The following is a 22,978-nucleotide window of genomic DNA, read 5'->3' on the forward strand; positions in this document are numbered from 1 at the left end:
TCTTCATCAGAGCTTTGAGAGAAGGAACACAGTCTGTATAAACAAATGGACCAGCCCGTGTGCACATGGGAAGGAGTGGCTAATAAAGAGACCTATCATGTGAAGGATAGTTAGTTCTCCTTAGCTCCATGTAAGTCCTCATCAGAGCACTCAGCTCCAATCACCCCTACAGGGGTATCTCGCATGTAGGACAGCCTTAGTGCCCAGATGGTGTTTCCTCTTGAGGTTATCCTCGAAACGCGTCAGCCTACTCTTTAGCACTTGCCCCTGTTTGGGCATGTCCCACTTGTAATTCTACAAGTGCATATTTTGTAACCCTATTTTACAAAATGCAGTATGTTTTTATTTCCTACATGTATGTATTCCATTGCTCATGAATAAACTGTATGATTTGATGCAAGTGTTTGATCACGCGCCTTCCATCCATCCTTCCCACACATTTATTCACATAATGTCACAATATTCTCTACCTGGATAGCACCTGTTTTAAAGAGGTGATCGTACAGAGTGGTGTCACTTAGAAAGTGGAATGTTTTACATCTAAAGGCTCCAGTGATGAAAACTGATACACAATGTATGGCAGAGACTTACCGCTTTCCTCTGCTGGCATACTATCCCTCCTCTGCATGTCTGCTATAAGCATTCTGTTGTGTTTCTTCAGGATCTCCAAGAAGATGTCCTTGTCCTCCGTTTCCCAGGACAAGACATATTGATAGAGCTGCCTCATCTTATTCTGGGAGGTCTGTTCACTGCAAATGTTTCTGTATTGTCCATCGGACAGCAGTTCCTCTTCCAGGAGCTTATGCAGAATGGTATCTACATTATCAGTCTCATTTATCAGGGCCTCCTCATGTTTATGCACAAAGTGCTGCCTTCCTGAAAAATTCAGAATCACCAACATAACCATCAATGTTACATTGCCAGACATGCAGGGAAATAACGGTTTTAAATTGAATCTGCCAGGATCAGAAAGCTGGAGCTGCCACTGCAACCTGTTTTTAAAGAGGAACTGTCATTTTGCCCACTCGAGGAAAGTGACTCCCCTTGCTAACATTCTCTTGTAGCTCCTGCTTCAGTCATAGCTGATGCCAGTGCCTGGTTCTTCTTCCAATAACTGGTGATTCAGTCATGTGTTCCCCATTCCAGCACCAGGTCTTCGCCTCTGTACAAGGCTGTCAACACGTAGGGAGGCGCAGTCTAGTTTTTCCACTGCAGGTGGTGCTCCTTCACAGTGGCACTGGAGCTGGAGAGGAAGTCAAGAGGAACTCAGTTCCTCTATGGTTTCCTGGGTTACTGAGGAAGCACCCAATTGGATACCTTTGACTCTGGTGGCCATCTTGGTCAGGCAGAGCCTATTTAAAGTGGTTGTACAGGCTGAAGGTTTTTTACCTTCATACATTCTATGCATGAAGGTAAAACACCTTCTCTGTGCAGCAGCCCCCCTAATACTTATCTGAGCCCTATCGCGATCCAGCGATGTGCACAAGAGCCTCGGCTGCTTGGGGACTCTCCCTCCTCATTGGATGAACCAGCAGTTGGAGCCATTGGCTCCTGCTGCTATCAATCACAGCCAATGAGCCAATGAGGAGAGAGAGGGGGTGGGGCCGAGCCATGGTTCTGTGTGTTAATGAAAATGCAGAGCAGTGGCTCAGGAGCGAGCCTGCTCTGGTAATCCCATTGCAAGTTACTTGCTCTTGCTTTTTGAGAGTTGGCAGTGTATGGAAGGAAAGGGACAGTACTATCGGAAGGGAAAGTTTCCTAATGGGGAGAGAATGCGTAGGGACACAACTCCTTTGGACATCTTCCTGCTTGGGTGCTAGATAGTCAGGCCCAGTGGCGGAAGTATAGGGGTCGCTATGGTGACCGGGCCCCATGCTACAGGGGGCCCTTGAGGGCCCCCTATATATCTCGATAGGAGGAGCGGCAAGGGCAGCTGAGACCGAGCTCCCCGATCCTCAGCCGAACTGTAATCGGCACTGCAGGGAGCTGGTCACACTGATCACATCTAAAGTGAAAGCACAGTGTGTGCTGTGGTCTTTGTCTCCCCCTACATTGCAGTACCCATCAGGAAGGGGTAAGGTAAAGCTTATCTGTATGTATGTATGTATGTATGTATGTATGTATGTATGTTTATATGTGTGTGTGTGTAGGTGTGTGCATGTATGTGTGTATGTGCATGTGTATGTATGTATGTACGTATATATGTGTGTGTGCATGTGTTTATATGTGTGTGCATATGTGCATTTATATATATGTGTGTGTGTGTTTATATATGTGTGTGTTTACATGTATGTATGCACATTTTATGTATGCGCGTTTAATCCTGACCCACTATATGTGTACAATCAGAGCTGATTTTTTTTTTTGCTTGTTCATAGTACCAGCAAAAAAATGCTGTTCTTCTGAAAAGTGACCCATGCTCAGATCGCTTTTCAGAGGCATTTGACAACTGGTAAATAGGCAATATGTTGCTTCCTGACCGCCTGTTTTAACCCTTTAAATGCATCATCACTATGCTGCAACTGCATGCAATGCACACAGTTGCAGGGTGGTTGCAGTGCAGCCCCATTCACCTAGGGGTATACTTCAAGGGTGCCCTGACTGCAAGAAGATTTAGAAACATCGACATAGAGGAACTCATCTCTCCATTTTCCTCCTGCAGCTGTTAAATGCCTGCGCGAGGGAGAGGAGGAGAAGCTGGGGGAAATCGGTTCCTTTATGTGCAGCCACCCACTTGCGACCAGGCCCTGTTGTTCCGCCACTGGGCTCAGAGGAAAGGGCCCTGTCCGGGGGTCAGGGGGGCCCTTCATGGTTTCTTGCATCGGGGCCCTGAAGGTTCTAGTTACGCCACTGGTTAGGCTGCACTTTGCCCTCTTAACAGACACTATCAACCCGGATGATACTTCATATTCACATCGTTGTAAACCGTAAGTGCACCTGGTTGGGCAGGTGTCCCTCTGGGTTATTGTAAAATGTTGCTGCACTACTTCAATATGGTTTTTACTTGCACCTTGGCTGAGTGATAAATTGCCGCTGCACACACTGCACCCCAACTAAAACATGCATCACCATGCTAGTTGCTGAGTCCCCTGTGCTTCCTGGTTTCTACCTAAGCCTATCTCCATACTCCTTTGCACTTCCAGTGATTTCAAGTTTTCCTGGCTTCAAGCACTCTATGTGGCCCCTGTGTAGGGTTGCCACCTCATCCTTTAAAAAACAAACACATAATAATTACACAGGTTCTGTGGCTGATTAAGGTGCTAATTAAACTCACTTGATGCCATATCTGCATTAAATTAGCATCAGAACCTGTGTATTTCATATGTGTTCGAGTTTAAAGGGATGAGGTGGCAACCCTACCCCTGTGTGTTCCAAGTGTCTCCAGCATTCCCAGTTCCTAACATCCCCTGTAAACCCTGTGCATCCCCATGACTCCTAGCACATCCAGCAACAATTCTGTCAGGGCTGGCCCAAGACATTGTACTGCCTGGGTCCAAAAATGAAATGCTGCCCCCCCCCCCCAAAAAAAAATGAATTGCTGCCAATGCCACCTCATCAGTGGCCATCAGTGCAGCTTATCAGTGCTCACCAGTGCAACCCATCAGTGTCCATCAGTGCCACCTCATCAATGCCCCCAGTGCAGCCTATCAGTGTCCATCAGTGCCACCTCATCAGTGCCCCCAGTGCAGCCTATCAGTGTCCATCAGTGCCACCTCATCAGTGCGGACCAGTCCAGCCTATCAGTGCCCATTAGGGATGAGCCCATTTCCTGAATTTAAACATTATGGGGCTTTCGCGGGAAATTTGAGTGCCCGTGGAACGGCCCATAATGAACGGCAAGACCGTCAATGCACTGCGAGATCGCAGTGCATTGACGGCTGCTGATTGGTCAAAGCATGCATCTGACCTGCATGCTTTGGCCAATCACAGCACGCTCTGCTGTGAGAGCCATAATTGGCCAAAGGCAGGGTGCTTTTGGCCAATCATGGCTCAGGGGGCTGAGTCCACACCCCACACTATGTTAGGCTGCTTACATAGTGGCCGTACATAGTTGAATGAGAGCAGAAAAATTACCCTTGTAAAGGAAAAATTTTAAATTAAAACTGCTCAAGGCACATCAGGGCACATAGCACATCAGGGCACATCAGAGCACATCCCAGCAATATAGATAAAAATCTGAAAAAAATGGCATGGGTTCCCCCCCCCAGTCCATTACCAGGCCCTTTGGGTCTGGTATGGATATTAAGGGAAACCCTGCACCAAAATTTAAAAAAAAAAATGGCGTGGGGGTCCCACGGTACATCAAGGCACAGCACATCAGGGTACAGGGCACAGCACATCAGGGTACACAGCCCAGCACATCAGCGTACAGGGCACATCAGGGCACAACATATCAGGGTACAGGACATCAGGGTACAGAGCCCAGCACATCAGCGTACAGGGCACAACACATCAGGGTACAGTGCACAGCACATCAGCGTACAGGGCACAACACATCAGGGTACAAGGCACAGCACATCAGGGTACAAGGCACAGCACATCAGGGTACAGGGCACAGCACATCAGGGTACAGCACATCAGGGTACAGGACATCATGGCACAGGTAACAGTACATCAGGGCACAGGTCACAGTACATCAGGGCACAGCATATCTGGGTACAGAGCCCAGCACATCAGCGTACAGGGCACAACACATCAGGGTACAGGGCACAGTACATCAGGGTATAGCACATCAGGACACAGCACATCGGGGTACAGGACATCAGGGCACAGGTCACAGTACATCAGGTCACAGCACATCAGGGCACACGGCATTGATGCACAGCACACCGGGGCACAGGACATCATGGCACAGGACATCAGGGCACAGCACATAGGGGCACATCAGGGCACGGGGCACATCAGGGCACATCGGGGCTTAGCACATCGGGGCACAAGGCACATCAGGTCATGGGGCACATCAGGACTTAGGACATCGGGGCACAGCACATCAGGGCTCATAGCACACCAGGGCACGTCAGGGCACATCGGGTCACATCAGGGCACATAGCACATCAGGGCACGGGGCACATAGCACATCAGGGCACATGGCACATCAGGGCACGGGGCACATCAAACCACATGGCACATCAGGGCACGGGGCACATCAGGCAACATGGCACATCAGGGCACATTATGGGGCACATCAGGGCACATAGCACATTAGAGCATGGGGCACATCAGGCCACATGGCACATTAGGGCATGGGGCACATGGCACATCAGGGCACGGGGCACATTGGGGCATGGAGCACATCGGGGCTCGGGGCACATCAGGGCACATTATGGGGCACATTATGGGGCAGATCATCAGGGCACATTATGGGGCACATGGCACATTATGGGATCTTACTAGCCAGCAGAGTAGCGCAGGAAGCGTCTGTACTAGTAAGTTCTCTCTCTCGTGTCATCACACTGCTCCCCGGGGGGCCCCCCCTCTCTTCTCGTCTATCCCCATTGGCTTGTAAGATCATCTGGAATAGACGAGAAGAGAGGAGGGGCCGCCGAGAGAGAACTTACTAGTACAGATGCTTCCTGCGCTACTCTGCATGCTGGCTAAATCTCGATCTACCCATCAGGTGCCAGCTGTTGGCGGTTAACGGGTATATCGCCGCGCACCGCAGCTGAAACCGGCCCACACTGAGCCATTGGCCCAACGTAAAACTCCTGGTAGTCCCGATGGCCAGTCCATCCCTGGTACCTGTGCAAATTCACCAAAAAGTGTCAAAAAAGTAAAAATGACAGGAGACAATTTGGAACAAGTCCTTTATTAAAAAAAAAAATGTCCTGCGATGTCCATCCATCTTCGATCACAGTGCTGAGGGACCCGAGAAAAAAAAACGGAAATACTCCGCCTCAATGGGAGGCGTCCCCACAATTGCAGCCTTTTTGCTTTTGATAGCTGTTATATAGCTGAGGACGGGGCCACCCAGTGATGTAAACGGGTGACCCCACCCCCTCTGACGTTACATAATGTCACATGATGTCAGAAGGGGGCGGGGTCACCTGCTTACGTCACCGGGTGGACCCGCCCTCAGCTATATAACAGCCGTCAAAAGCAAAAAGGCTGCAATCGCGGGGTGCCTCCCATCGAGGAGGAGTTTTTCCGTTCTTTTTTTTTTCTCGGGTCATCAGCGCTGTGATTGAAGAAGAATGAACATCGTGGGACATTTTTTGTTTTGTTTTTTTAGTAAAGGAATTGTCCCAAACTGTCTACTGTCATTTTTTACTTTTTTTACACTTTTTTGGGTGAATGTGTAGGGGTACAATGTACCCAATACCCATTCACATAGGGAGGGGGCCGGGATCTGGGGGTCCCCTTGTTAAAGGGGGCTTCCACATTTCTATAAGCCCCCCGCCCGCAGACCCCCACAACCACCGGGCAAGAGTTGTGGGAAAGAGGCCCTTGTCCCCCTCCAAAAATCCATACCAGATCCTTATTAAAGAAAACAGCATGGCTGGTCAGACGAGGGTGAGATGAGCGTATGGCCTTTTGCCTCTTGAGCCATACCAGGCCACATGCCCTCGACAAAGCACCATCTCCTTATCTTGATTGGCCCAAGGGCCTCTTCCCCACAACTCTGGCCCGGTGCTAATGGCTTCCTAAAAACTGGTTTTAGTGGGAATACTTCTGCTAAATATATCACTTCCTGCTGCAGCTGGAGGTTTGACATGGCTAGACACTAATTTGTTTTTGCTTTTTGTCAAATCTCTGAACAAGCAAAATTCGATCTGAATTGCCAGCTTATCACTAGTCCAGAGCTGTATCCCCTCCACCCACACTGCAGTACATGATTTCCACCACTAGATGTCTTCAGTCCTCCAGGTTATATGACAGCCAGCATCATTCAACCTGCTTCTTCAGAGCCCAGGTCATCCTGGACCCACCCCAAGCCTGTGACTGGACAGTGAAAGGAGAAGCAGCACAGTGATGAGCTCATATCTCCATCACTCTGCACTCTCCACCTGTCAGCATGCTCATTGTCCATGTCTTAACTTAGTGGCACCTTGTGTTTCTTCCTCTCCAAGTCTAAGCTCTGCTGTACATGGACTGCAAGAGGCTGATATCAGGTCAAATTATAATAATTACACTGCTTGTAGGGATTTGAAAAAAGCCATCCTTGCAGTGGGGCCCCCCATACTGCAAGGGCTAAGTGCTTGTTATGTCTATGAGTGCTGCAATAAGGAGTAAACATTTACCTCAATATCCCTAAATTGTATGTGATGACACAGGGCTCCGCCAACAGAAGGAGGAGAGTGCCAGAGTGTGGGTGTAAGGTACATATTCCTACCTATACTATACCCTTTTGACATAGTGAGCATTTATAAAAGGTGGGGAGGGGGTGGGATTTAACCACTTCAATACTGGGCACTTTTACCCCCTTCCTGCCCAGGCCAATTTTCAGCTTTCGGCGCAGCTGCATTTTTAATGACAATTGTGCGGTCATGCAACACTGTACCCAAACTAAATTTTTATCTTTTTTTTTCACAGAAATAGAGCTTTCTTTTGGTAGTATTTATTCACCACTGGGTTTTTTATTTTTTGCGAAATAAACGTAAAAAAACCAAGTTTTTCTTAGTTTCTGTTATAACATTTTGCAAGTAAATATTTTGTCTTCATACATTTTGGCCAAACTGTATTCTGCTCCATTTCTTTGGTGAAAATAACCCAAATCAGTGTATATTATTTAGTCTGTAGGAAAGTTATAGAGCCCACAAACTATGGGATATATCTGAAAATTGATCACACTTGATGTACTGACGGCCAATCTCATTTCTTGAGGCCTGAAAATGCCAGGACAGTAAAAATATCCCTCAAATGACCCCTTTTTGGAAAGTGGACAGTCCAAGGTATTTAGTAAGAGGCATGGCAGGTTTTTTAAAGAGGGAGTCCCACGAAAAAAAAAAAAAATAAAAGTCAGCAGCTACAAATACTGCAGCTGCTGACTTTTAAAATAAGGACACTCACCTGTCCCAGGGTCCAGCGATGTCGGCAAACGAGACCGAATCGTCCCTCGGTCCTCGGGTGCTGCCGCCGCCATTCTCTGTAAGGAAATCAGGAAGTGAAGCGCTGCGGCTTTACTTCCCGGTTCCCTACTGCGCATGCGCGAGTCGCGCTGCGCTTCCTAACTGGTCCCCGCTGTCTCTGGGCCCCGTGTGTGTCCCAGCAGACAGCGCGGTGGGGACGGGAAGAGGCATAGACTCCCGTGGGAGTCTATGCCGGAAGTGGGTGCAAATATCTGCACCCCCCTCCCCCCTGAAAGTTGCCAAATGTGACACCGGGGGGGGGGAGGGTTCCGAAAAGCGGAGGTTCAATTTTTGTGTGAACCTCCGCTTTAAAGTTGTAATTTTTTGTCACAATATTTTGGAAAATAAAGAAATTAAAAAGAAAGAAGTTTTCACAATTTTCCTTTTTACATACTGTCACCAGTGCAGTACAGTGTCATCATGTAACTGGTGTGGCGGTGATCAGGGAAATGTTATATAAATTTTTTTTTTATTACAATAATTTTTTTTTTTTTAACACACTGTGACCAGAGCAATATAGTGTTACCATAGTAAGAATGTACTACTCTGTGGAAGTGATCAGGATTTTTGTTTGCTTATAGCGGTGCATTACATTGCTATAAGAAAGCATTTTACTGAATAAAAAATTGATTCATTCAGTCGGCTTGGTTGTGATTAGCTGTGATTGGTCAAAGCTAATCACATGGTACAGATGGGCTGTGATTGGCCCTGTCTGTACCATGTGATCAAATTGACCAATCACAGCTAGCAACACAATTGTACACATTGGATGGCTTGAAAGGAAGCCATCCATTGTGTACCACTGTCATGTGACTTGCTGTGATTCGCCACGGCAGCCACATGGTACCGGCAGTGAGCCGGTACCCTGATCAGTCCCGTGGACACAACTGGTGACAGATCGTGCTTGGTGCATCCTGACTTGACGTCATATGGTGCCCAGTCAGGATGGGAAAGCACCCGCCCGGCCGTCATTGGTCTATAGGCTGTGTGGGGAGTGGTTAATGATTACAGAGTTGTGGCTTTTATATCTGCTTTCAGCCTCAGCTTTTGGAGCATTTTACCGCATAGTCCATGTATTATTAACACAAATTTTTTGATGAACCGATTCAGGTCTTTGCATTTCATGTAAAATAGTGTGAAATTACCCCTCTAGTAAAAGACACTGTAAGGGCCCCATACAAATTTGCTGCACACATTTTGACGGCAAATTCTAGAATAGATTCATTCCTATAATCATCATCGCCATCCAGTGGCCAAAATGCGGTATTTCTTACTATTGGGGTATGCTAGAAAACAATATCACATTTTGGCCACTAGATGGCGCTGACGATCATAGGAATTAATCTATTACAGAAACTACGGGCACAATTTCTGCAGCCTGCACAAGGGTGTGTGATTTTCATCTTGCAAATGTTTTATAAGTAGAACCCAAAGTGATCAACTATAGACACTCACTTGAGTAAAGACAAGTAGGCTGCGCACCCCACATGATGCATAGAAATTATACCAAAAACCCCTACCGGGGCTTTAAAGCAGCCAGTGAACACAATGTAGGTGGTCAAAAAAATTGTTTTTATTGGTACAAAAAGTCGTATAAAATAAGTGAGTTCTGACCTCTAGAGTCAGGACATGAACTGGAATACAATGTTAAAAATTTCAACGGACATCACCCATAATTCGGGAACAGTGTACAGTACAAAGTATTAGGGACAACGAGATCATAAGTACTAGATAAATCCTGACAACAAGATCATAAGTGTTAAAATTCCGACGCGTTTCGACCCTCACTGGGTCTTCTTCAGAGGATAGTTGTCAGCTGTAGGGATGTAAGCATATGTCAAAACACTGCATAAAGCTCAACACTGGTAAGCCTATGTATATAAGACATGCCATGCTGACAACTATCCTCTGAAGAAGACCCAGTGAGGGTCGAAATGCGTCAGAATTTTAACACTTATGAAGTTGTTGTCAGGATTTATCTAGTACTTATGATCTTGTTGTCCCTAATACTTTGTACTGTACACTGTTCCCGAATTATGGGTGATGTCCGTTGAAATTTTTAACATTGTATTCCAGTTCATGTCCTGACTCTAGAGGTCAGAACTCACTTATTTTATACGACTTTTTGTACTAATAAAAACAATTTTTTTGACCATCTACATTGTGTTCACTGGCTGCTTTAAAGCCCCGGTAGGGGGTTTTCGTATAATTTCTATAAGTAGAACCCTTAGGGAGGATCACACTATTGTTACACAGCTGAATTTATTCAATGCTGACATAGTAGAAGTCTGGTGATACCAGGTATTGGCTACCTAAATAGATTGCTGTGCAAGTTTTTGAGATAATAAAGCAATGCAATGAAGATAACACTCACTGCCAACTGGTTTGTCCCTTTCCGCGTCTATCATCTGGTAAATTGGAGAATCATCTAAGACTCTAAGACTGTCTGCAGAAAATAGAAGAGAAGACAATGTCATAAAAACTGTGTTACATTTTACATAATCTCTTTAGATCAGTGACTCTCAACCACCAGGCTGTGATCCACTGCTGGACCATGTCCTCCCTTCTCCCAGGCCTACAGCCAGCTGCAGATCTCTTAATCTCTTACAGTGCCTCCCAACTCTCTATAGTAGCCGACAGTGTCCCCAGGCCCTCTGAGAGCCCTCAGCATCCACAGTGACCCCCCCCAACCTCACACAGTGCCTCCTGAGAGCTCTCAGTCTCTACAGTGCTGCTCAGACTCACACAGTGCCCCCAGGCCCTCCTGTAAGTCCTTAGTCTACATTTTGCCCCCCCCCAACCTCCTATGGTGCTGCCCATCCTCCCAGTTTATATATAGGGTCTCGGACTCGTGGTGGGACGGGGCAAAATACAGGCCCAAGCTGTTCCCTTCCCCTCCTCTTCCCTCCCTCTCTCCACCCTCCCTCTTTATACATGTATGGTGGGTTGGGCGGGATCAGGGAAATGGAGGGGCAGCGAATGGCCACGACTGCACTTCCTGCCATTACCGCACATGCACGAATATTCGGCGAATGCGCGGTGCACGGCTGGCCGGCGCATCCGTAGTAGCACATTCTGCCGTCCAGGCCACGTATTATGATGCCAGGGCAGGGGGCGATGTTGGCATACATGCGTTTTGGTGCGAGTTTTACCATATTTAAAGTGAATATCACACATACTCCTCCAGGTGGAGGCATATATCTATGGCCCTCGTGGTACCTCCGAGTGACTGTTCTCCTCAGCTGCAGGTATTTTGTGTCCAGCTCTGGGATGACTTACATGGCATAATTAGGGGGGCCCTATGGATGGGTATTGACCCCCTGCCTGTGTCTTTGTAGACCTCTCTCTGGGATTTCTGTTTGCCTACTGGTAAACTTGTGGATTAAGTATGTGCTGTGTAAGCAGATAGGAGGTACGTGTTAATAGATGTTTGTATGTTTGCTTAGCAGAGCCTTGATAGCTGTTTCTCGCACCCGTGTCCTGTTGGATCTTTTCAGTCTAAATTTCCTTTCTTGAGTTGTATTTTACCAATATACAGGATTAAAGAGACAGACATTTAGTTATGTTTTGTCCTTTGTTTTATTTTATTTCCAACTAGCATCACTCTCTGGCTCTGATTTAGCAACTCTACATTTCCCGGCATCCGCTTCCCATTCCTGGGGTTGGTTTTGGTGGCCTGGGGGTAGGGCCCCCCTCTTTTGACTGGGTCCGTTCGTCCGCATCTGCACACTTTCTAGAATTCCTGACTGGGTCGGAGTGAATATTACGTGCATCCCTCTGATGAGTTCGCTGTTCTCATACCAATTATGAGTCAGTGGTTGAATAATCAAAATTAATTAAATATAAACTAAAATGTTTATTATTTATGGACTGTATATTATATATGTGTTTTTGTATTTTTCTAGTTGTTTGAACCATATATTTCCCCCAAACCCTTGAAGAAGCCGACACAGGTGAAACACGTCGGACTTGCTCTTTCCTGCTTTAATACATGTTGTATGCAAAATTAATTATTACCTGAACGTTATGCTATAAATATATATATGTATGACACTACATGTGGGAAAGAAACTCTACCTTTGAGGGTGTTTTTCTTGGTCTGAACAATATGTGTAGGAACAAATCTATGCTTTTATACTAAAAACTTTTTTACTCTTATATATGTAGTGATATTTTTTTCTGAGAGGAGGTTCCCATTCTTTGCATTGCATTTTCTTCAGTTACTATAGGGATGTGGTGCTGATTTTTCAGGGAGGCTCATTTTTGTTATATTTCTACTTTTTTGGGGGGGAAAACACCCTCTGGTTGAGACCTGACTCAGAATTAAAAATAATGACATGTTATTACTAAAGACTAGATTGGTTTAGTATATTTAGAAAAAGATTTATTGATTATTAGGTTATAATGACACATTTTTGTGGACAGGATTGGGAGGGCTTTACCTGCAGGATAAGATCTGAAGCAATAGGCACAACTGAGGGCCAACAGGACTTTGATTCTTTGGAACCATGTGTCTAACAGCTACCTTTTAAAAAGTCGTCCCTGTATTGGCACAAAAAATACTTTAATCTTTATATAGAGTGAAAATGTATGCCCTTTGGCCTCCGTATTCAAATTTTTCCCACTATACCTTTAGTGAACACTGAGATGAAAAGGATGTGGGAAGATAATCTCCAAACCTGCTTGATACGCATGATGGAGATTTTAAATTATCATTATGAAAGGGAGATCAGGGGGATAGCTGATTAAATACAGAAACTAAGCACTGACAACCAACAGTTATTGTTAAATGCAGCCTATGCAGAGAAACAAAAAGGTTAAATGAATTAATGGAAAACTTTAATAAAAAGATAGTGTTGAATAAAAATAAAAAATTAATGCGAGACATCCTGCCATACGATACAAACAAGGCCTACAAATGTCAGCAAACTCATAGGGGGAAGCCTAACCGCCACCCCCACGTTCTTCTGCACAACAGGATAAATCATGTGATGCACCTATTATTGATGATAATACTGATTTACCTTCCTCATTTTCTTCATGTTCTCTTACGTTACAGCAGGTTGTTTCAGCCTCATTAGATACTCCTTAACGAGTGAAAAACCAAGAAATTTAAATTTGGTGGACGGGGCACTCTTAATGCACCAACCAAAAGACAGAACACCAGCAAGAGTAACTTCTCTACTACACAGAGAACCCAAACTTACCACCTCCTAACTTTTCTTTTTCTCAATTCAAACCTTCTACCCTCACTCATCTGCCTCTTGGTGGTGGTACTACTACACAAACACATTTGGGTGGTGCGGGATTTGGCTCCTTGGGAGAGAATACAAACCCAAGTAAGCAAATTCTTAACACCAACTCCAAACCTATAGTCCCTTCCCAAACTTGCCCATCCCCTTTGGAGGACTCCAAGCAGCTGGGCAATCTGGGACCGTACCTAGTAAAACAGACCTAACTAGGGACGATCTACAAGTTATCAATTTATCCTCATACAAATTTACGGATGATGAAAAATCACTACTATGTTTTTATCTTAGTTTTTGTCCCATCCAAGGCGTAGATAGATTTGAGGTGGCAAAAGATGTTATATTATTTGCCAGAAAATTGACATTCCATGTAATTCATGATAAAACTCTTACCCCTTAAGCCCAAAAAGCTTGTGATTTGGAGTTTGGAAAGATTTTACCATAAATGATTTTCGGGCCCTTGGGGACCTTATGCAGTTATGGAAGGAAAGCAATCCAGGGGGCTCAGATAGCCTTGAGATGTCCCCCGGGGGAGTCTCAGCATTGAATAAAGTACTGATACCAGAGTATAAAAAACAAATCACAACCTTCCCCCCCCTCTTCAGCGCAATTTGCACATCTGGTCTTTTATTCAAAAAAGTACTTCATGATATCAAATCCTTATCAAATATGTCTATGAATGGTGAAAATCTAACAGAATGCTTTACAAAACCTAAAATTATAATATCATAAAACCTTCAGATAAAGGGGGGAATGTGGTGATTATGGATCAATAAAAATACAATAAAATGTGTATGACCATCCTGAACAATTCGGCTTGGTATAGACGGATTCCAGAAGCTCAAATCATTAAAGTGATTGTAAAGGCTTGTTTTTTTTTGTTTTTTTTTAAATAACAAACATGTTATACTTACCTCCTCTGTGCAGTTGGTTTTGCACAGAGCAGCCCGGATCCTCCTCTTCTCGGGTCCCTCTTTGCTGCTCCTAGCCCCCCCTCCTTTGAGTGCCCCTCAGCCAGCAGCTTGCTACAGGGGGCACCCAAGCCGAGTCAGAGCTCCGTGCATCCATTCAGACATGGAGCCCGACATGGCCCCGCCCCTCTCTCCCCTGATTGGCTGACTGACTTTGATTGACAGCCAATGGTGCTGCTGCTCTGTCTCAGAAAAATCAGGAGGAGTGTACTTGATGGCTGAGGGGATCGTGGACATTGCTGGAGAGAGAAGGAGCTCAGGTAGGTAATTGGGGGGTGCTGGGGAGGCTGCTACACACAGAAGGTTTTTTATCTTAATGCATAGAATGCATTAAGATAAAAAACCTTCTACCTTTACAACAACTTTAAATTCCATATGGAATTTAGGGATATCATTGCAAGAGCATTCACAGAAGGTATTATAAATAGAAACACTTAGAAATTTCTAAATTCCCAGTCACACCAACCTTCTATTCCTTGCTGAAAGTACACAAAAATGCTGGGACTCCCCCGGGCTGTCTGATTATATCGGGAATTGGCTGCATTTCTGAAAAGGCTAGCCAGCTAATCAATGATTATTTGGACCATCTGTAATATCCTTACCCTTATATGTACACGATACCAGAGATCTATTAAAAATCTTGGAGAGCATCATAGTACCAACCAATGTTTGGTTAGTGATGATAGATGTTGAGGCGCTATATTGCTCAATACCCCACAACAAGGTGGTAGCAATGATTGCGGAATTCTTGAGGGAACAAGATAGATCCTTGTGGAAATATAACACCTTTGTTTTGGAATTACTTTAATATATCCTATCAGGGAATGTATTAATGTTTAACAGCTCCCACTACCTCCAGGTGTAGAGGGTTGCAATGGGGACTAAATGTGCTCCATCTTATGCAAACCTGTACCTGTGGGGGTGGGAGCATTCGGTTTTCTTTGGTAAGGATTCATCTATGTACCTATGCCACATCTTGTCTTGGCACAGGTACATAGATGATATATTCATGATCTGGACGGGCGAGCAGACAGAGTTGAATAATTTTATGAAATGGATTTGCACAAAATATGATTCACTTGAAGTTTACCATGGAATGTGACCAATCCAAGGTCACCTTTTTGGATATCCAGATTCTGAAAGGTCTAAATGGTAGCCTAACCACGGATCTGTATCGCAAGCCATTGGCAGCGAATATTATCCTCCATGCTTCAAGTGCCCATCCGAAAACCCTAAAAAAACAGCATACTTTATGGCCAATATCTTAGCCTAAAAAGAAATTGCAGTAACAGGGAGAACTTTCTTGCACAAGCTAAGCAGTTACAAAATCGCCTCTTGAGAAGAGGCTTCAGAAAAAAAATGCCTTAAGAGGGAAAAAGAGCCAACTCACATCATTACTCGTTTTTCTCAGAACCATACCCAAATAAAAACAAATCTTCAACAACACTGTCACCTATTACTGGATGATGGAATAGTAGCCAAATATATTGGTGAGAGACTCCCAGTAACTTATCACCGGGCAAAATCCTTGCGTGATCACCTCACGCATAGTCATCTAAAAAATAGACTTCCCATAATCCCATGGAGTAATAAACAGAGGGGGACCCAAAGTTATGGTAAATGCAATTATTGTAGCTGGATATGGAAAAGCAAAACAGTTCATCTACCAAATGAACAATTATGGACCCCTAAGGATTTGATAAACTGTCAAATGAGAGGGGTAGTATACCACATGGAGTGCCAATTTAAGGCAATCTATGTAGGGAAAACCAAAAGACCCTTTCAAAAACGAATCCGAGATTATGTATATGAAATAAAAAAATGGTCAAATGGTTTCGGGTATTAGCCGTTACATTGGCCTTTACCATAGTTCTGAACTAAGGTCTATGATGTTTTTTGCACTCCAATATGTGAAAGGGTCCCCAAGGGGTGGAGACATAGACAAATGTCTCTTACAATTGGAGACCAAATGGATTTTCCAGTTATAGGGCGTACAAACGGTCGGACTTTGTTCGGACATTCCGACAACAAAATCCTAGGATTTTTTCCAACGGATATTGGCTCAAACTTGTTTTGTCTACACACGGTCGCACAAAGTTGTTGGAAAATCCGATCGTTCTAAACGCGGTGACGTAAAACACGTACGTCGGGACTATAAACGGGGCAATGGCCAATAGCTTTCATCTCTTTATTTATTCTGAGCATGCGTGGCACTTTTGTCCGTCAGATTTGTGTACACACGATCGGAATTTCCGACAACAGATTTTGTTGTCGGAAAATTTTATCTCCTGCTCTCCAACTTTGTGTGTCGGAAAATCCGATGGAAAATGTCCGATGGAGCCCACACACGGTCGGAATTTCCGACAACACGCTCCGATCGGACATTTTCCATCGGAAAATCCGACCGTGTGTACAGGGCATTAGAGGCGACAAAGCCCCCAGGAAAAAAAGGAACACCTCAGCTTTAAGCCTTTCCTATAACAACACTAGAGCTGTCCCTAAAATGAGTCTTATTTATCAGATGTGTCATTGTGATCAAATTATTGTTTACATTTCACTATGAGTATGTATAAAAGAATATATTAAAACTGTAACTAATAACTGTTGTGGGAGATGTACGTGTATTGTCTTCAATGCAGTTGGTGTGTGGTGTTGGACGATCGGTGGAGTCTGAGGTAGGCCCACTGAGATGTTTGACTGAATAATTAAACTATGGTGATTTTTCCTTAGTATTAGGGATACATGTCACTATTGAATGTGTTGTGGAAAGTTTATTAAGATGTATATGTATTATCACAGTGTCTCCCAGTGTTAGTTCTCCTGCAGCCCGCTGTCATGGTTATGCAATAGAGTTTGTTTGTCAGCTTACCTGTCTCCATGTGTTCATCTCTAAAGACCAGCTGTCTCTCACCTGACTGCTTTTATTAACTCACCTCTAGCATGGCTCCACCCCAGCTCCTATCAGAGAACTCTATATTAACCTCTGCACTGCAGGCCAGCCCTGCTGATCAACCTTTGTGTGTTTGGCTTCCTGTTCCTGCCTGCCGTGTGCTCTACGTTTGTTTCTGTTACCAACCTTGGCGTGTTCTCTACTATTCCTGTCTGCTCGTGACCCTGACCTTTGGCGTGTCCCCGACTATCCCTGTTTTGCCTGTGACCCTGAACCTTGGTGTGTACTCTGTTGTCCTTGTCTGCTTGTGGCCCTGACCTTGGCTTATTCCTTTACTATCCCTATCCTCCTGTTGCCTACTGTGGGTGTGAGCTGGGGGACCCTGGGGGTCACGACCTGGAGCCAGTTGCAGCCCAGTCCATCCTCACCACTAGAGGCTCTGGTGAACACCTGCTGGCTCTTAGACTCCGCACCCCAGGGAATCCTACGCTCTAACCCCGGTGGGATCCGTGTTGGTGTTCCAGCGGCCCTGCCTTCTTTACACCTGGACTCCCATCCGCAGCAGTCAGCCGTAGGGTCCACTACCTTGCGGTGCACTCCTGATGCCAACGGTGTGCATCTGTCACCTAGCCTCAAGGTGACCTGACAGTTTGATCAGCCATGGACCCGGCTGATGTGCCGCTTCCTGCAGCCGATCCATTGCAGGGTATAGTTCGCAGACTCGAGACCCAGGAATCTAATCAGATTCAGGTGATGCTATTCCTTAAGGATCTGGCTTCCCGCTTTGAGCAGCTCCAGGCCTCCTTGGGAAACCCAAACCTGCAGCCTCAAGTACAATCAGCAGCTGCACCTATCGCACCAGTCGCAGCCACACATTCATATTTACTGCCAGCTCTGTCCCGTTTCTCTGGGGACTCCAAGGCCTGCAGGGGCTTCCTCAGCCGATGCACCATTCATTTTGAGCTCCAGCCTCAAAACTTTCTGTCTGATCGGGCTAAGGTAGCCTATATCATTTCCCTCCTCTCTGCTGAAGCTTTAGCTTGGGCTGCCTCCCTGTGGGAGAAGAATGACCCGGTGGTTTCCAGCCCGTCCGACTTCTTGAAGCTTTTTCGTAATATCTTCGAGGAACCAGCTCGGGTTTCTTAAGTGGCTAGTGCACTTTTACGCCTTCGCCAAGAATCTTGTTCAGTGGGACAATATGCGCTTCAGTTCCGTATCCTCACAGCTGAATTGAGCTGGAACAATGAGGCCCTGGTCGCAACCTTTTTGCATGGCCTCTCTGACCGAGTGAAGGACGAATTAGCAGGAAGAGCCATCCCCGCCGGTCTGGAAAATGTAATTTCCTTGTGCAATCACATTGACATTCGTTTCCAGGAGAGGTCCCTAGAAAAAGACGCCAGCACCCCCTAGGTCCTAGTCAGCCAGAACTCTTCCCCCGTCGCTCTGTGGAGCATCCTCTGCCTGCTGAGGAACCTAAGCAGCTGGGCCGGACCAGACTAACCCCCAAAGAATGTGCTAGATGCAGAACTCTGGGCTTGTGTCATTTTCGTGACTCCTGCTCGCTTCGTCCGGGAAACGTTCGGGTCTAATACATTTGGAAGGTGGAGTATTAGACCCAGAAACATAACCTTCTCGTCTTCTTCTTCCGGTGTTCCTCCATGTAGGCCCTTCTCCCCAATCGGTCCTAGCATATCTGGACTCCAAGGGTTGCCGGCAATTTTATGGACTGGAGAACTGCTTCTTCTATGAAGCTTACCCTTTCTCCTCTCACTACACCACTGGTAGTCTCGGCAATTGATGCCACTGTGCTCCCAGGGGGCCCTATATGTTTCCAGACGCTACCTATTAGGATGTCGGTAGGGATACTCCACCAGGAGTTGATTTCCTTCCTCATTCTACCCAAGGCCTCTACCCCCATTGTATTGGGCCTTCCTTGGCTACAGCTATACTCTCCACATGTGGACTGGGTCTCTGGGCAGATCCTGGCTTGGGGTCCTTCGTGTTTCTCCTCCTGTCTTCTCAAGGTGGTCCCCGAGGAGAGACTTCCCATTGCTACCACATCTGTATCTTCTGATCTTCCCGCGGCATACAGCGATTACAGGGATGTGTTCTGTAAGAAGTCTGCTGAGGTGCTTCCTCCCCACAGATCTTTTGACTGTGCCATTGACCTTGTCCCTGGAGAAACTCTGCCCAGGGGTCGTACCTACCCTCTGTCCATTCCAGAGACCCAGGCCATGTCTGAGTATGTCGCTGAGAATCTGGAGAGAGGTTTCATCCGGAAATCCTCATCGCCTGCAGGAGCAGGGTTCTTTTTTGTTGCTAAAAAGGATGGTACCCTCAGACCCTGCATCGACTATCGAGGGTTAAACGCAGTGACCATCAAAAACCGACACCCCTTACCTCTATTATCTGAGCTATTCGACAGGTTGGAGGGGGCTTCCATTTTCACCAAGTTGGATCTCAGAGGTGCATACAATCTCATTAGAATACGGGAAGGTGACGAATGGAAGACTGCGTTTAACACTAGGGACGGGCATTACGAATACCTGGTTATGCCTTTTGGTTTGTGTAATGCTCCAGCTGTGTTCCAGAACTTTGTCAATGAAATCTTCAGGGATCTACTGTATCAGTTTGTTGTCATCTATCTGGATGACATTCTCATCTTTTCCGAAAATCTGCTTGCTCACAGAAACCATGTCTGCACCGTTCTTCAGTGCCTTAGAGAGAATAATCTCTATGCCAAGCTGGAGAAATGTTCCTTTGAATGTCCTGAGGTCCTGTTTCTGGGATGTTTTGTTTCTAGTTTGGGTCTTCGCATGGATCCCGGAAAGGTCTCGGCCATTACCAACTGGCCCCTTCCTACTAGCCTCAAGGCCACACAGCACTTTATTGGCTTCACAAATTAATATAGGCAGTTCATAAGGAATTACTCTTCCATTGCCGCGCCTATTATCGCTTTAACCAAGAAGGGTGCGAATGCCAACGACTGGCCTTCCGAGGCTGTCTCTGCTTTTCACGATCTGAAACAGGCCTTTGTTTCTGGACCTCTCTTGAGGAGACCACATCCTGGGGACCCATTTTTTATTGAAGTAGACGCTTCTTCAATGGGGGTGGGAGCTGTGCTTCTTCAGTTCTTTGAGAAGAGACGTCAACCATGTGCGTTCTTCTCCAAAAAAATTTCTCAGGCAGAGAGAAATGTCATTGGTGATCGGGAACTTCTCGCAATTAAATTGACGTTGGAAGAGTGGCGTCATCTCTTGGAGGGTTCCCCTCACTCCATTACGATCTTTACTGATCACAAGAATCTACAATATCTACAGAATGCTAAACGTCTGAACCCCAGGCAGGCCAGGTGGAGTCTCTTCTTTTCTCGTTTTAAATTCACGATTACGTACAAACCTGGTTCCTGCAACGGTCGGGCTGATGTGCTCTCTAGGTCATTTGACACTTTGGACGAGGAGTCCACCCCTGATCCTGAGCCGATCATTCCGACCTCATGCATTGTTGCCCATTCTACCACCCTGGAATCAGAAATTCCTCCTGGCAAGACCTTTGTTCCCACGGAGCTAAGAGCGAAGATCCTTCGTTGGGGACATGATTCCAAGGTGGCAGGTCATGCTGGGTTCCTCTGATCCTTCCTGCTCATCAGTCGTCTCTACTGGTGGCCTAACCTCCGCTCGGATGTTAAAGATTACTTTAAGGCTTGTCATGTCTGTGCTCAGTCTAAATCTTCCACACAAGCCCCTGCTGGTTTTCTCATGCCCTTGCCCATTCCCAAGGAGCCCTGGTCTCACATCGTCATGGATTTTATCACCGATCTTCCACTGTCAAAGAATAATACAGCCATTTGGGTGGTAATCGATCGGTTCTCCAAGATGGCTCATTTTGTTCCTCTTCCTGGTCTCCCTTCTGCCTCTGCCTTGGTTCCCATTTTTGTACGAGAGATTTTCCGCCTTCATGGTGTTCCTTCCCATGTCGTTTCGGACAGGGGTGTTCAGTTTACGTCCCGTTTTTGGAGAGCCTTTTGCAAATCCCTCAACATTACCTTGGATTTTACCTCTTCTTACCATCCCAATCCAATGGCCAGACTGAGAGGGTTAATCAGGAGTTGGAGGTCTTTCTCCGTACCTTGGTCTCGGCTCATCACGATGATTGGGCATCACTACTCCTGTGGGCAGAGTTCTCCCACAATAATCATGTCAACTTCAGTTCTCAGAAAACACCCTTTATCACTGTGTATGGAAGACATCCTCAACTCCCTCTTCCTATGACCTGTTCTTCCGACATTCCAGCCTTGGCTACTGTTCAGGAATCGTTCAATTCCATGTGGGCTGACGTTCATGATTCCCTCCAGAAAGCTGCCAACAAATTCAAGAGTTTTGCTGACCGTCGCAGGCGTAAGCCGCCTTCTCTTCAGCCAGGATTCAGTTTAGAAGTTATGGTGTACGGACCAATGAATCTTGGGGCAAATTTGAGAGAAGGAACCCGAAGCTCTCTACCAGGAACATCAAACTCCGGGTTCCTTCTCTCATATTTGCCCCAAGATTCATTAGTCCGTACACCATAACTTCTAAACTGAATCTGGTTTGTTTCAAGCTCCAGATTCCCAAAAGCCTCAAAATCTCTAACTCTTTCCATGTTGCCCTTCTGAAGCCTTTAGTCCTCAATAAGTTCTCTCGTCCTCTCTCTACCGCAGCACCGGTCTCTGAGGATAATCAGGAGTACGAGGTTAGCCAAATTTTGGATTCCCGACTCTGTAGAGGCATTCTCCAGTACCTCGTGCATTGGAAGGGGTTTGGTCCTGAGGAGAGGTCTTGGATCAAGGCTTCTGAGGTCTTTGCACCTCATCTGTTGAGGAAGTTTCATTTGAGTTTCCCCTCTAAACCTGGTCCCAGGCGGGGAAGGGGGAGGCCTCGTAAGAGGGGGGGGAGGGGGGGTACTGTCATGGTTATGCAATAGAGTTTGTTTGTCAGCTTACCTGTCTCCATGTGTTCATCTCTAAAGACCAGCTGTCTCTCACCTGACTGCTTTTATTAACTCTCCTCTAGCATGGCTCCACCCCAGCTCCTATCAGAGAACTCTATATTAACCTCTGCACTGCAGGCCAGCCCTGCTGATCAACCTTTGTGTGTTTGGCTTCCTGTTCCTGCCTGCCGTGTGCTCTACGTTTGTTTCTGTTACCGACCTTGGCGTGTTCACTACTATTCCTGTCTGCTCGTGACCCTGACCTTTGGCGTGTCCCCGACCATCCCTGTTTGCCTGTGACCCTGAACCTTGGCGTGTACTCTGTTGTCCTTGTCTGCTTGTGGCCCTGACCTTGGATTATTCCTTTACTATCCCTATCCTCCTGTTGCCTACTGTGGGTGGGAGCTGGGGGACCCTGGGGGTCGGGACCTGGAGCCAGTTGCAGCCCAGTCCATCCTCACCACTAGAGGCTCTGGTGAACACCTGCTGGCTCTTAGACTCCGCGCCCCAGGGAATCCTACGCTCTAACCCCGGTGGGATCCGTGTTGGTGTTCCAGCAGCCCTGCCTACCTTACACCCGGACTCCCATCCGCAGCAGTCAGCCGTAGGGTCCACTACCTTGCGGTGCACTCCTGATCCCAACGGTGTGCATCTGTCACCTAGCCTCAAGGTGACCTGACACCCGCTCTAAAGAGCAGACTGGGGCAGACTGACACCAGTTGAGACCCGTCTGGTAATGGAAAGCTTCCTGAGGTTGCAGAGAAGTGTTTGCAGAGTGGGGATATGTCCGCCAGCTGGGGGGGGGGGGTTCACTCTGCATGCCCATAAACTACCCTA

The 22,978-nt window shown here is 46.4% G+C and overlaps 1 protein-coding gene across 1 annotated transcript in view; it reads right to left on the reverse strand.

Moving 5' to 3' along the window:
* The window catches only part of LOC141148409 (NACHT, LRR and PYD domains-containing protein 1b allele 3-like), a 104,977-nt gene that overhangs the window by 60,632 nt on the left and 21,367 nt on the right, over positions 1–22,978 (reverse strand). Inside the window, exons 3-4 of the mRNA XM_073635884.1 lie at positions 10,441–10,512; positions 592–876 (exon numbers count right to left, since the gene is read on the reverse strand). Of these exons, the coding sequence (XP_073491985.1) occupies positions 592–876; positions 10,441–10,512 (357 nt within the window). The remainder of the gene's footprint in view (positions 1–591; positions 877–10,440; positions 10,513–22,978) is intronic.

The sequence above is a fragment of the Aquarana catesbeiana genome, linkage group LG06, assembly GCF_042186555.1.
Source record: "Aquarana catesbeiana isolate 2022-GZ linkage group LG06, ASM4218655v1, whole genome shotgun sequence".
NCBI lineage: Eukaryota > Metazoa > Chordata > Amphibia > Anura > Ranidae > Aquarana > Aquarana catesbeiana.